The sequence below is a fragment of the Rhinoderma darwinii genome, chromosome 6 (assembly GCF_050947455.1).
Source record: "Rhinoderma darwinii isolate aRhiDar2 chromosome 6, aRhiDar2.hap1, whole genome shotgun sequence".
Lineage (NCBI taxonomy): Eukaryota > Metazoa > Chordata > Amphibia > Anura > Rhinodermatidae > Rhinoderma > Rhinoderma darwinii.
In genome coordinates this window covers 145,544,796-145,558,652 of record NC_134692.1, presented here as the reverse complement: position 1 = coordinate 145,558,652, position 13,857 = coordinate 145,544,796, and the positions used below count along the sequence as shown (strand labels likewise).

General features: G+C 51.9%; 1 protein-coding gene across 1 annotated transcript in view; it reads left to right on the top strand.

The window, feature by feature from the left end:
* Positions 1-3,048: 3,048 nt before the first annotated feature.
* LOC142656078 (RING finger protein 112-like) overlaps positions 3,049-13,857 on the top strand; it is an 18,709-nt gene continuing 7,900 nt past the window's right edge. Inside the window, exons 1-4 of the mRNA XM_075830947.1 lie at positions 3,049-3,146; positions 12,025-12,102; positions 12,472-12,754; positions 13,252-13,446. Of these exons, the coding sequence (XP_075687062.1) occupies positions 12,080-12,102; positions 12,472-12,754; positions 13,252-13,446 (501 nt within the window). The 5' untranslated portion in view covers positions 3,049-3,146; positions 12,025-12,079. The remainder of the gene's footprint in view (positions 3,147-12,024; positions 12,103-12,471; positions 12,755-13,251; positions 13,447-13,857) is intronic.

The window sequence follows — 13,857 nt, the reverse complement described above, 5'->3', positions numbered from 1 at the left end:
GAGCCGGTTCCTGTTATTCTAAGCCAACAGAGCTGACAGTCAGATGTGGCCAGAACAGCGCCCTGACCCGTGTCTGCAAATGCTGCGCCCGTGTATCTATAGGGACGTATCTACATCCCACTCATTGTGCTGCGGCTCACATAGACGCCCATGTGACCGGTTCGCCCGGTGACCGCCATGTTTATTTTACAAATAACTGGTTACGTATGTTGTAATATTGTTTAGCCACGCCCCCTTAGAGCGGTCAATGATCTAAGTAAAGAACGCACCATTTTTGTCCTTGATAGATACTTGATCCAGTGATTTGTAGCCGCGCAGCAAACCATTAAAAATGTATCGACAAAATACGAGTCTGTGTCCGTACAGCGGCGCCCCAAGAAATTTGAGCACTTGGGGCAAATCCAAAGGTTACACCTCACTGGGACTACGACTACTACACTAGTGGGACCCCCAGCGATCAGCTGTGATCTGTGATCTGCAGCAAGTGTTTAATTTCCCTACAGCGCCACCACAGGGGAAACTAGGTATTACACAGTACTTCCTGAAATCAATGGCTTGTCTGTGTAATACATGTTTAAGTCCTCCAGAGAGATAGTCACTCTCTAGGTCCTGAATGGAGAGGGACTCAGAATGACCTAATAAGGTAATGGAAAAGGGAAATTCCAAATCAGGCCACCCCTTTTAAAGGGACACTCCATTAAAAAAGAAAAAAAAAACATTTGATAGATTCACAATTTAGGATATATCTCAAGTTCTTCCTGTGGCTACAAAGACCAGACGGAAGGACGAGTATTAGATATCCTGGATTATCAGTCATAGAATAGTCTGCGGGTCTCACTTGCAAGGCAAAGAATGAGCCCAAAATACTGTGTGACCCCAAAATCTGCTGATTTCCCCGTGTTTCATTGTTTAAATAGAGAATATTTCCACATTATCCAGAAATTCTGGGCTGGAAACAAGTGCCGGATTATCAGACTTCCTGGACAACCATATGCCGGATTAAAGGAATGATCTTGTTTATTCTAAAAGGTTATTCTTATTTTATAAAGTGGTGACACCTCTTTATGATAGCGGGGGGCCATGTCTGGGACCCCCACCCATCCTGAGAATGAAGTGGCCGCAGTGCTGATTTAGCGTTACGTCCCCTTCTAAATTTTCCCTGCGCGGCGGCGCTCCCGACCACTCGGCTGTGCGTGGAACTACTGCCCGCCCCGTATTGCTGCGATTCCCTGCACATCACTGAAGAGGAAGGAGCACAATTCCCAGGATCGGAGGTCCCAGAGGTCAGACCCCAACCGATCGTGAAGTGATCCGATCGATAGGCCATCACTTTATAAGACGGGAAGACCGAAGTATTCGGGATCATTTAAATAGAAGGTGAAATAACTGCACCCGCCCACAATTTACGGTTATAATGTATTTTCACAAGTCGTTTTTTTTTTTCTGCTTTTTTTGCTCAAACAACCGACAAAAACCAAAAAAAAATGACTGATGTACATCCCCCGAAAAAACGGACCCTCCTGCGTCAATGTGTCGCCAGGTAATGTGTGACGTTACTGAGGAAAATGTCGCAATTAACACCCGCCAGATTATGATTCTGCTGCGATATCTATTTTTGACTTATAAAGGGGCGTGGCTTACATATCATATGTATCGGGGTGCAAAGACGTTACATAGAAAGTTCTCCGGGGGTGGACCCCACGTGTCCTGCCCAACCAGATCACCAGACACGAGCAATCGATCCCGCACTATAAAAACGGACTGAATCATAACAGAAGCCATATTAGTCGGAGCACCCCCACTTTATATGAGGACCCCCTTAAATACGAGGAGACGCTTAATGATTTAGCAAAGTGACGGATGTATAATAGCCCCGCAGGTGGAGTGACACTTTAAGGCTGGGGCTCCACATCGACTCATCGCCTGCAATGTAACGTCGCACTAAGTTGCGAGTCTACGAGCGATTTTCTTACGATTTAGGGGAGGAGCCTTCTATTTAAATGCAAAAATATAAAAATCGCATAAATCGCGGTCACAAAACATTGCGTGACATTTAATAGAACCCGATTGACTGAGATCACGGTCGCATGAATTCACGTGTACACAGGCGACCCCGTAGGAAGACATTCATGGGAATTGTCGCTGCGCAGCCGCACCTTAGTAGTGAAATGATTGCAGACGATCAGCTCAGTCCTGGATGAGATGTAAGTGGTGGCGCCCCCTGCAGACTGACCTTTGAACTGTTCCTTCCTGGATGGCTCAGAGGGATTTATTAGGAGCGTGATTACCCAGAGATGCAGGAAAGCTGAGCTCCCATCACTGCAACAAACCTTCCAGAACGAGGAGGCGACGGCGCTGTGACCGCCATTACACGCCCGATACTGGGATTCCTAGCGGTCACCGGTGGCGGATTTTCCTCTATGATCGGGTCTTGGAGCAGGAATTCCTTCATTTCCAGATATAAACAATGTAACATTATTCTCTATTTGAAATTTAATTTAGAATTTGATTAAAGTTAAAATGAGGACAAATTTATCAAGTTTTTTTTTTAAAGGGGAACTCCCCACCCGCAGGATCGGGACTGAAGTTCCTAAATTTTGAGCTACAAGTAAAGCCCCTTCTATTCTGTAATACTGACAACACGAGCTGTTTGGGAAAATGGTTGTCAGAATCCATCCAAGAGAAGCGACTAGATCTCCCCCTCCCCCTCTCCTCAGCTGAAAATCAGAGGCGGGGGGGGGGGGGGGGGGTGTGGAAAGAGAAAGTGCAGCAGATTTTCTTATTCTTGTGTCTTGAGCTTAAATTAAACACAAAACCTTTAAGTTCTTGGGGTTAAACCTGACTGGCTGGGATTGTGGTCGTCAGCCGCACGCTGTAGTAGCATACCTCAGTGCCCATCTCCAGAAGAAAACTTTATTGATCTGAATCTACTGACATCACAGAAAGGGTTAAACACAGATGTAAACAGAAAGTAGCAAAAATGCTCAGGGGTGAATACAATGTATCAGACACGTGATCCAGGATTACACTAAATGCTGCTCCTCCTCATGTAGAAGCTCCACCAATAACAAGAGGCTGGAGGTGTCACTAAGGAACTTTCACTTTCTATTCCGGCTTCCTGCAAACAAACAACAGGCAAGAAAGCGGTGAGTATACGGATATAACGGGGGATACGGGGAGTGTACGGTGTCCGGATATAACGGGGGATACGGGGAGTGTACGGTGTCCGGATATAACGGGGGATACGGGGAGTGTACGGTGTCCGGATATAACGGGGGATACGGGGAGTGTACGGTGTCCGGATATAACGGGGGATACGGGGAGTGTACGGTGTCCGGATATAACGGGGGATACGGGGAGTGTACGGTGTCCGGATATAACGGGGGATACGGGGAGTGTACGGTGTCCGGATATAACGGGGGATACGGGGAGTGTACGGCGTCTGGATTTAACGGGGGATACGGGGAGTGTACGGTGTCCGGATATAACGGGGGATACGGGGAGTGTACGGTGTCCGGATATAACGGGGGATACGGGGAGTGTACGGTGTCCGGATATAACGGGGGATGTGGGGAGTGTACGGTGTCCGGATATAACGGGGGATACGGGGAGTGTACGGTGTCTGGATATAACGGGGGATACGGGGAGTATACGGTGTCTGGATATAACGGGGGATACGGGGAGTGTACGGTGTCCGGATATAACGGGGGATACGGGGAGTGTACGGTGTCCGGATATAACGGGGGATACGGGGAGTGTACGGTGTCCGGATATAACGGGGGATACGGGGAGTATACGGTGTCTGGATATAACGGGGGATAAGGGGAGTGTACGGTGTCCGGATATAACCTAAGATACGGGGAGTGTACGGTGTCCGGATATAACGGGGGATACGGGGAGTGTACGGTGTCTGCATATAACGGGGGATACGGGGAGTGTACGGTGTCCGAATATAACGGGGGATACGGGGAGTGTACGGTGTCCGGATATAACGGGGGATACGGGGAGTGTACGGTGTCTGGATATAACGGGGGATACGGGGAGTGTACGGTGTCCGGATATAACGGGGGATACGGGGAGTGTACGGTGTCCGGATATAACGGGGGATACGGGGAGTGTACGGTGTCCGGATATAACGGGGGATACGGGGAGTGTACGGTGTCCGGATATAACGGGGGATACGGGGAGTGTACGGTGTCCGGATATAACGGGGGATACGGGGAGTGTACGGTGTCCGGATATAACGGGGGATACGGGGAGTGTACGGTGTCCGGATATAACGGGGGATACGGGGAGTGTACGGTGTCCGGATATAACGGGGGATACGGGGAGTGTACGGTGTCCGGATATAACGGGGGATACGGGGAGTGTACGGCGTCCGGATATAACGGGGGATACGGGGAGTGTACGGTGTCCGGATATAACCTAAGATACGGGGAGTGTACGGTGTCCGGATATAACGGGGGATACGGGGAGTGTACGGTGTCTGGATATAACGGGGGATACGGGGAGTGTACGGTGTCCGGATATAACGGGGGATACGGGGAGTGTACGGTGTCCGGATATAACAGGGGATACGGGGAGTGTACGGTGTCCGGATATAACGGGGGATACGGGGAGTGTACGGTGTCCGGATATAACGGGGATACGGGGAGTGTACGGTGTCCGGATATAACGGGGGATACGGGGAGTATACGGTGTCTGGATATAACGGGGGATACGGGGAGTGTACGGTGTCCGGATATAACCTAAGATACGGGGAGTGTACGGTGTCCGGATATAACGGGGGATACGGGGAGTGTACGGTGTCTGGATATAACGGGGGATACGGGGAGTGTACGGTGTCCGGATATAACGGGGGATACGGGGAGTGTACGGTGTCCGGATATAACGGGGGATACGGGGAGTGTACGGTGTCCGGATATAACGGGGGATACGGGGAGTGTACGGTGTCCGGATATAACGGGGGATACGGGGAGTGTACGGTGTCCGGATATAACGGGGGATACGGGGAGTGTACGGTGTCCGGATATAACGGGGGATACGGGGAGTGTACGGTGTCCGGATATAACGGGGGATACGGGGAGTGTACGGCGTCCGGATATAACGGGGGATACGGGGAGTGTACGGTGTCCGGATATAACCTAAGATACGGGGAGTGTACGGTGTCCGGATATAACGGGGGATACGGGGAGTGTACGGTGTCTGGATATAACGGGGGATACGGGGAGTGTACGGTGTCCGGATATAACGGGGGATACGGGGAGTGTACGGTGTCCGGATATAACGGGGGATACGGGGAGTGTACGGTGTCCGGATATAACGGGGGATACGGGGAGTGTACGGTGTCTGGATATAACGGGGGATACGGGGAGTGTACGGTGTCCGGTTATAACGGGGGATACGGGGAGTGTACGGTGTCCGGATATAACCTAAGATACGGGGAGTGTACGGTGTCCGGATATAACGGGGGATACGGGGAGTGTACGGTGTCTGGATATAACGGGGGATACGGGGAGTGTACGGTGTCCGGATATAACGGGGGATACGGGGAGTGTACGGTGTCCGGATATAACGGGGGATACGGGGAGTGTACGGTGTCCGGATATAACGGGGGATACGGGGAGTGTACGGTGTCCGGATATAACGGGGGATACGGCGAGTGTACGGTGTCTGGATATAACGGGGGATACGGGGAGTGTACGGTGTCCGGATATAACGGGGGATACGGGGAGTGTACGGTGTCTGGATATAACGGGGGATACGGGGAGTGTACGGCGTCTGGATATAACGGGGGATACGGGGAGTGTACGGCGTCTGGATATAACGGGGGATACGGGGAGTGTACGGCGTCTGGATATAACGGGGGATACGGGGAGTGTACGGTGTCCGGATATAACGGGGGATACGGGGAGTGTACGGTGTCTGGATATAACGGGGGATATGGGGAGCGTATGGAGTCTGGATATATGGAGAGTGTACGGTGCCTGGATATAACCTAAGATATGGGGAATGTACGGCGGCTGGATATAACTGGGGATACGAGGGGGTGCATGGATATAACTGGGGATACAGGGGGCGTACGGTGCTTGGATACAGGGCGTGTACAGTGCAGGGGTGGACATGTCATTGGTGCAGCCTGTACCGCTGCTCGGGGCCCAGAAGTTCGGGGGCGCTCTGTACCCTTATAGCGTCTTCTGTCAGATTCCATGTAAATGTCTGAGATGATGAATTTTATGGCTGACCATTACTGATGGTTATAGAGACGCAAGGGGGCGCTCTATGATGAGATCTTGGATATCCGGGGGCCCAGATACTATTCCTGCACAGGGTACCTCAGCTGTCTGGGTCCGCCAGTGGTGCAGTGTATGTCAGGGCGTAGCTAGGCGGGGCAGACGGGGTATGTTTCCCCGTGCAAACTGGGAGAGAAGGTAGGTGTGGTGCCAGTCCGGGTGCAGATACAATTAAATTCTCCTCCTGGAGCGGAATACCACCTGGCGTCCATATATGGACAGTGACGTCAGGATCTCCTCCAGGAGAGGAATCAACGGCCTGGGGTATGTCCTGCAGTCAACTGTATCTGCGTCCCCAGGACGCAGATACCGTTGAACTTAATGCTGAAGCAGGGAACCATCAGCTCCCTGCTTCATCATAAGTTCAGAGCGGAGGAGCAGAGGAAGCCTTTCCGCTTGTCAAGGACTCCCTGGGCACAGCGCTACTTTAAGCATCGCACTACTTTGACGTCAGTGGCTCCTCTGAAGTGGAATCTCCGTTGCCGATGCTCTGGCAGGGGATTCCGCTCCAGGAGTAGACCCTTATGTCACTGACTATATATGAACAGTAGCATCTAGGAGCGTAATCCCTGGCCTATGCTCTGGCTGGAGATTCCGCTTCTAGAGGGAGTCCCAATGGTGCTATCTACAAGGGGGTTGGCGCTATCTTCAATGGGGATATGGCACTATCTACATGGACACTGTGGCACCATATAGGAGCACTATCTATAGGGGACCCTGGCGCTATCTACATGGGTACTGTGGGCACTATTTACATGGACACTGTGGCACAGTGGGCATCCAAGTGGGCGTTTTACTATATGTGGGCATCTAAGGTGGCATTTTACTGTAGGGGGCAGCTATGGGGGCATTATTCTGTATGGGGGAAGCTATAGGAGGCATTATACAGTTTAAGGGCAGCTATGAGGCAATATACTATATGGGACAGCTATTGGGTCATGCTGTATGGGAGCAGCTTTGGGAGCATTAAGCTGTATGGGGCACTATGCTGTATGGGGCAGTTATGGGGCGTTATGCTGTATGGGGGAATTTGTTTGGGTATTATACTGTATGGGGGCATCTTTGTTGGCTTTATACTGTATGGGTGCATCTATAGGGTATTATACTGTGGGGGGCAGCTAGAGGGCATTATACTGTGTTGCTATACGCTCCGGATTGGTTGTCCCTCTTTGTGATACTTGAAAGTTGGGAGGTATGGAGGAATCCCCAGTTAAAGCATTGCCGATGATCTTCCCGGGGATTCCACTCCTGGATAAGCCCCAATGGCGCTATGTACAGGGAGGGGGGTGTAGTGTGATCTACAGGGGGGGCGTGGCACTACCTACAAGGGGGATGGCTGCAATATCTACAATGGGGGGCTGTGTGGCACTATCTACACGGGGGCAGTGTGGCACTATCTACAGAGGGGCAGTGTGGCACTATCTACAGAGGGGCAGTGTGACACTATCTACAGTGGGGGTGGCTCTATCTACACGGGGGCAGTGTGGCTCTATCTACATGGGGGCAGTGTGACACTATCTACATGGGGGCAGTGTGACACTATCTACATGGGGGCATTGTGGCACTATCTACAGAGGGGCAATGTGGCTCTATCTACACAGGGCAGTGTGGTACTATCTACAGAGGGGCTGTGTGGCACTATTTACAGGGGGATGTGGCACTATCTACACGGGGCCAGTGTGGCTCTATCTACAGTGGGGCTGTGTGGCACTATCTACATGGGGCTGTGTGGCACTATCTACAGAGGAGGCTGTTCATTATGTCACCATAGTCTCATTAGCCTCGGTTATACAATCTGTTTTAGTCCGGCCCTGACCTCTTTGTTTATTTTCTTGTCATTTGTGTTATGGTAACTCCCTTATAGAACTATTTTGCTTATATAATGTACAAATGGTTTTATGCTCGAGTTACATAAAAAAAAAAAAAGAGACATCTCAGCGATTAGTAGAGAAAGCAAACCTGGCGAGGGGAAGGAAATATCAGGAAAGTGGTTGGGGGGGAGCAGGGCTGGCGTCAGCACCCCGCGAACTTGGGAAAGTGCCGGGGCTCACTATCCTTGGGGGGGGGGGGGGGCATTCGGGTGCTGGCGCTGCCGTCATGGCTCCTCCAGGAGTGGAATCCTCAGCCATAGTCTTGCCAGGGATTTTGCTTCTAGAGGGAGCCCATGTCTAGGAGGCGGCATCAAAACCACTGTAGCAGCCACAGCGGCTGCCACAGGGCCTGCGGCATGAGGGGGGCCGTACCGCCCGCCATCACGCCCCCCCCCCCTGCCCAGTGCCCCTGCTAGCAGCCGCTATGGCTGCAACAGCGGTAGAGGCGCCACATTCAATAGTATCGGCTTCCTTAGGATGTAGATAACATTGAACTCTATGGCAGAGCTCTATGCTACTATGCTATTTACTACGCTACAGACTCAAGTGCTAATAGCGCTCTGCCCGGGCTCCGGCTCTGGGAAAGCCCCAGACATCATTGTCCATATATGGACAATGATGTCAGGAGGAGAGAAGGAGTCCCAGGCGGAGCGCTAGAAGCGACTTTGCTCCGGGACTCCATCTCTGGGGAAGCCCCTGACATCATTGTCTATCTCTGTGGAAGCCCCTGACATCACTGTACATCTATGGGCAGTGATGTCCGGAGCAGAGCAGTGTCCCAGGTGCTAGTAGCGCTCTGCCCGGGACTTTGGCTCCGGGGTTACTCCTGTCATCACTATCCATATATGGACAGTGATATCAGCTACTTCCCCAGAGACTGGGTACCGGAGCAGAGCCTTTACTAGCGCTCAGGGCCGGCCTTGGGATAGATGGCAACCCGTGCAAAATTTATCTTTCGGCGCCCCACCCGCATCATAAAAAAAAAATGCCCCATAAATAAGTATAGTGCCCCCACTCAGTATAATAATAATAATATTTAATAATATATTATAACCCCTTCAAGGACACAGTATTTTGTCCTCTAATTGTGCCACACACAGTATATTGCCCCCTGTAGTAACCCTACACAGTATAATGTCCACTTAGTGGCCCCCACACCGTATAATGCCCCCTCCATTGGCTGCTACACACACCCCCTCCTTGTAGATAGTCCCCCCTGTAGATTGTGCCATACAACCTCCCTGTAGACAGTGCCAACATCCCCCACCTCCACCTTGTAGATCGTGCCATACAGCCCCCCACATCCCTCCACCTTGTAGATCGTGCCATACAGCCCCCCACATCCCTCCCCCTTGTAGACAGTGCCATACAGTCCCCCACCTCCCCCTTGTAGACTGTGCCATACAGTCCCCCACCTCCCCCTTGTAGACTGTGCCATACAGTCCCCCACCTCCCCCTTGTAGACAGTGCCCCAATCAAACAAAAAAATTGTACTCACCTAGGCCCCGTTCCCACGACGAACTGAGCTGCTCCACAACGGGATCCTTGCGTCGGCCGGCAAGATCTTGTAGCCTAGCACAGAGTTGCTCGACCTTTTCGATCTCGAGGCAGCACTGGAAAAATTAAATTTCCTCAGGGCACCCCTACCAAAATTTTTTAAGAGAAAGACAGAAAACTGCTAAAAACAAGCACTATGCTCTCAGGGTCTGTTCACACAGCATTTTTTGTAAGGCAAAAAAAATCTGCCTCAAAATTCCTTCAGGAAGTGACAGCGATGTTTGACCTTTTTTTATTTTTTTTAGCATTTTTTTTTAAGCCGTTGAAGCGAATGCAAAAGACGCTGGCAAAAAAGCACCAAACGACCGACACAGCCCCCCTAGTAGATAGTGCCACACAGCCCCCCTAGTAGATAGTGCCACACAGCCCCCCTAGTAGATAGTGCCACACAGCCCCCCTAGTAGATAGTGCCACGCAGCCCCCCTAGTAGATAGCGCCACGCAGCCCCCCTTGTAGATAGCGCCACGCAGCCCCCCTTGTAGATAGCGCCACGCAGCCCCCCTTGTAGATAGCGCCACGCAGCCCCCCTTGTAGATAGCGCCACGCAGCCCCCCTTGTAGATAGCGCCACGCAGCCCCCCTTGTAGATAGCGCCACGCAGCCCCCCTTGTAGATAGCGCCACGCAGCCCCCCTTGTAGATAGCGCCACGCAGCCCCCCTTGTAGATAGCGCCACGCAGCCCCCCTTGTAGGTAGCGCCACGCAGCCCCCCTTGAAGGTAGCGACACGCAGCCCCCCTTGAAGGTAGCGGCACACAGCCCGCGGCCCCCTTGAAGGTAGCGGCACACAGCCCGCGGCCCCCTTGAAGGTAGCGGCACACAGCCCGCGGCCCCCTTGAAGGTAGCGGCACACAGCCCGCGGCCCCCTTGAAGGTAGCGGCACACAGCCCGCGGCCCCCTTGAAGGTAGCGGCACATAGCCCACAGCCCTCTTTTACATAGCAACCCGCCTTCCTGTAGATAGCGCCACTGTAGCTCGCTAATGGAGCGGAATCCCCCTGTGGCCGGGGATTTTGCTCCTGGAGCGCTCCGCTTGATGTCTCTGTCCATCAGTGACAACTCCTGAAGCGGAATCCCCGTCCACAGCATTGCCAACGCTGTCGTAGTGACGTCACTGGCTTATCCTTGAGTGGAATCCCCGGTCACAGAGTCTGCAACGCTGTGGACGGGGATTCCGCTTCAGGAGTTGCCCCTGATGTCCCTGTCCATATATGGATAGAGACATCAAGCGCTCAGTCCAGCCCTCATGCCCGGTGTTGCTGCTAGCAGCCGCTATGGCTGCTACAGCGGTAGTGATGCCACTCAGTGAAGAAGCGCACGGGCGGAAAGACGACACAGCTGAGTCGCCGGGCCCGGGCGCTTCTGAAACAAGAAGGGAAGGGAGCCAGCGCAGTGCCCCCTTCCACCTGCTGGAGTGATGCGCCCTGTGCAATGGCACAGGTCGCTCACCTCTAAGGCCGGCCCTGCTAGCACTCTGCCCAAGGCTTCTGCTCTGCTCCAGACATCACTATTCGTATACACTACAGTGATGTCAGGAGCAGAGCATGAGTCCCAGGCAGAGTGCTAGTAGTGCTCTGCCCGGGACTACGGCTTTGGTGTTGCCCCTGACAACACTGTCCATTTATAGACCGTGACGTAAAGGGCTTCTCCTGAAGCGGAATCCCCAGCCAGAGCGTCGGCTATGCTCTGGCTGGGGGTTCCGATCCTAGAGGGAGCCCCAAAAGCGCTACATACAGGGAGGGGGGCTGTGTGGCACTACCAGGGAGGGGGGCTGTGTGGCACTACCAGGAAGGGGGGGCTGTGTAGCACTACCTGGGAGGAGGGGGCTGTGTGGCACTACCTTGGAAGGAGGGCTGTGTGGCACTACCTTGGAAGGAGGGCTGTGTGGCACTACCTTGGAAGGAGGGCTGTGTGGCACTACCTGGGAGGGGGGCTGTGTGACACTATCTACAGAGGGTACAAACCTAACATCTATATCGGGGCATAAAGTGACGTCTTCTGCCATTTAACTGCCACTGTGAGTTCCCCGCAAAGGGACCTACTAAGTCTGTGTCGCCCAAGGGCCCACAAAAACCTGGAGTCGGCCCAGGGGGAAAGCCAAACTGAATCTTTGCCCCGGGTTCTGAAGAACCTAGCTATGCCTCTGGTGTATGGATATATCAGGAATAATAATGGGGTGACGGGGTGCGGTTGCTGCTTCTCTTGTTCTTCCCTCTTCTTGCGCTGGGTCAGTCACTCAGGGGTTACCTCCGTCAGGGCGTCGCCTTTTCTTATCTGTGTTTCGTTTCTCGTTTCTTTTTTATCAAGAATCTCGCCTTCAGTTTCCGCAATTATCCAGGTGACCACAGTCTCCGCTCGTCACATGGGGAGTAGCAGCTCTAAGCAGTAAGTTTCCTGTTGTTATATATTTCATCACGTACAGTGGTTCCGATCCTTTTATACCAGCGCAGGTCCTGTGACCCGGGTGTCAGCCGCTCAGATTTTCGGCCATGTTTGTATTGTGTTTTTTTCTCCGTTTTATCTTGTGTGTCACTGGTAATTGGTGCAGATGTAGCAGAGCTGGGTTTGTCATGTGTTTTTCTTAGGCTGCATTGCTTGTACATTAGTCTCAGTTCAGATAAGAAAGTAGTTGTTACCTGCATTTCTGTTTACAAACACAGATCATGCTGAGTTTGTCATTTTTCTATATCGTGTAAGACCACGTATGTTCTTTGTGACGTTACTTTTATTCTTCTCTGAATATTTCTGTATTAGGGCTGTCATGCCAAATGAAGGATCTGCCCATTTCTTCGCACTAGAAGATGATATCACATGCTCTGTGTGTCTGCAGGAGCTCAATGACCCGGTTTCTATCACCTGCGGGCACACTTTTTGCAAACCATGCATCACTTCCTACTGGGCCACCCCACAACCACTAGGTCCTCGCTGTCCAGAATGCAGGAAAGTCTGTCCAAGAGACCAGATCATACCTGCCTACCGCCTCAAGAACCTGGTGTCAAGGGTTCAACTGGCTGTCAAGGAAGAACAGTCCAAACTGGTAGGTGAAAGTTAAAGAACGTCATGAGAAGGCGCAAAGGCGATGCCAGGTGTGCCCGTAAACATCTCCGTGCCAAATACTTAGTGTGCTCAGTAACCTTTGGTCCACACATTAATGAGATGTGCATCACAATCCTTTGTTAGTATACCATAAAACCAAGCAAACATGGATTATTAGAGGGCACCGCCATGGGTACCTAAGCCATGCCAATGATGTTTCTCAGTCTAAAATGTTCTGTCGATGAACCAATGACATAACCCGACAGTGGAGAGGAAAGTAGGTTGCTCCACTGATGCTCTTAGGGTCACCTTGGGATTGGATGGAGAGGCCTAAGGCTCTTTTTAGCTGCCCGGCCATCGGCCCTTTCTGAATTACCGCCAACTTAGTAGAAATGAGATACTAGCATCTGCGTTACCTCGTAGATATAGAGAGAGAATCCTGCAGAAATATGACATTGGTGTAATCCAAACAATTTTTCATGAACTTCGTCCTCTTAGGCTCCGGCATGTGCTGTCCAGCTGGTCTACACCGATGCATGGGGAAAGATGTGGCTGGATGAATCCGCAGTGGACAGATGTTTTTTGGAGGGTGAGATCTCCGATTACCCCCTGTGCCTCATCTGTGTGATCGGAGAGAAGAGAAGAGGGAAATCCAGCTTGTTAAATTATGTTTTGAGAGCCCTTCACTGCCAGGTGAGGAGTCATAACCTGCAGGGTGTTGGGTGGGATTGGGCACCGTCCTACATGAAGCAACTGATTGTGCTAATTGGAGTCTATTCTGGTTCTCATTAAGAAGCCTTCCAAAATGGTGACCCCCCCCCCCGCCCCCCTTTTTACCGGGGGCACCATAGCAAAAGATCGAAGGGGGCTCCCACCTTGTACTGGTTTATATTACCTCCACCAGTCTGGAGTCAGTAGGGTCTAGTGCTTGTATCCCCCTACCCACCCTTTTAGTTTTTCATGTCTTGTAAACTAAAATGTTATTCTGTATAGACGGGGGTCCTGCACATGTTTACACTGCCTGTGTGGAAGGGGGATGGGGGAATTCATGCAAAGTTCTGCCTTTGGTATAGCCCCCATGCCGGAGCTTCGAGGGAAGGCTGT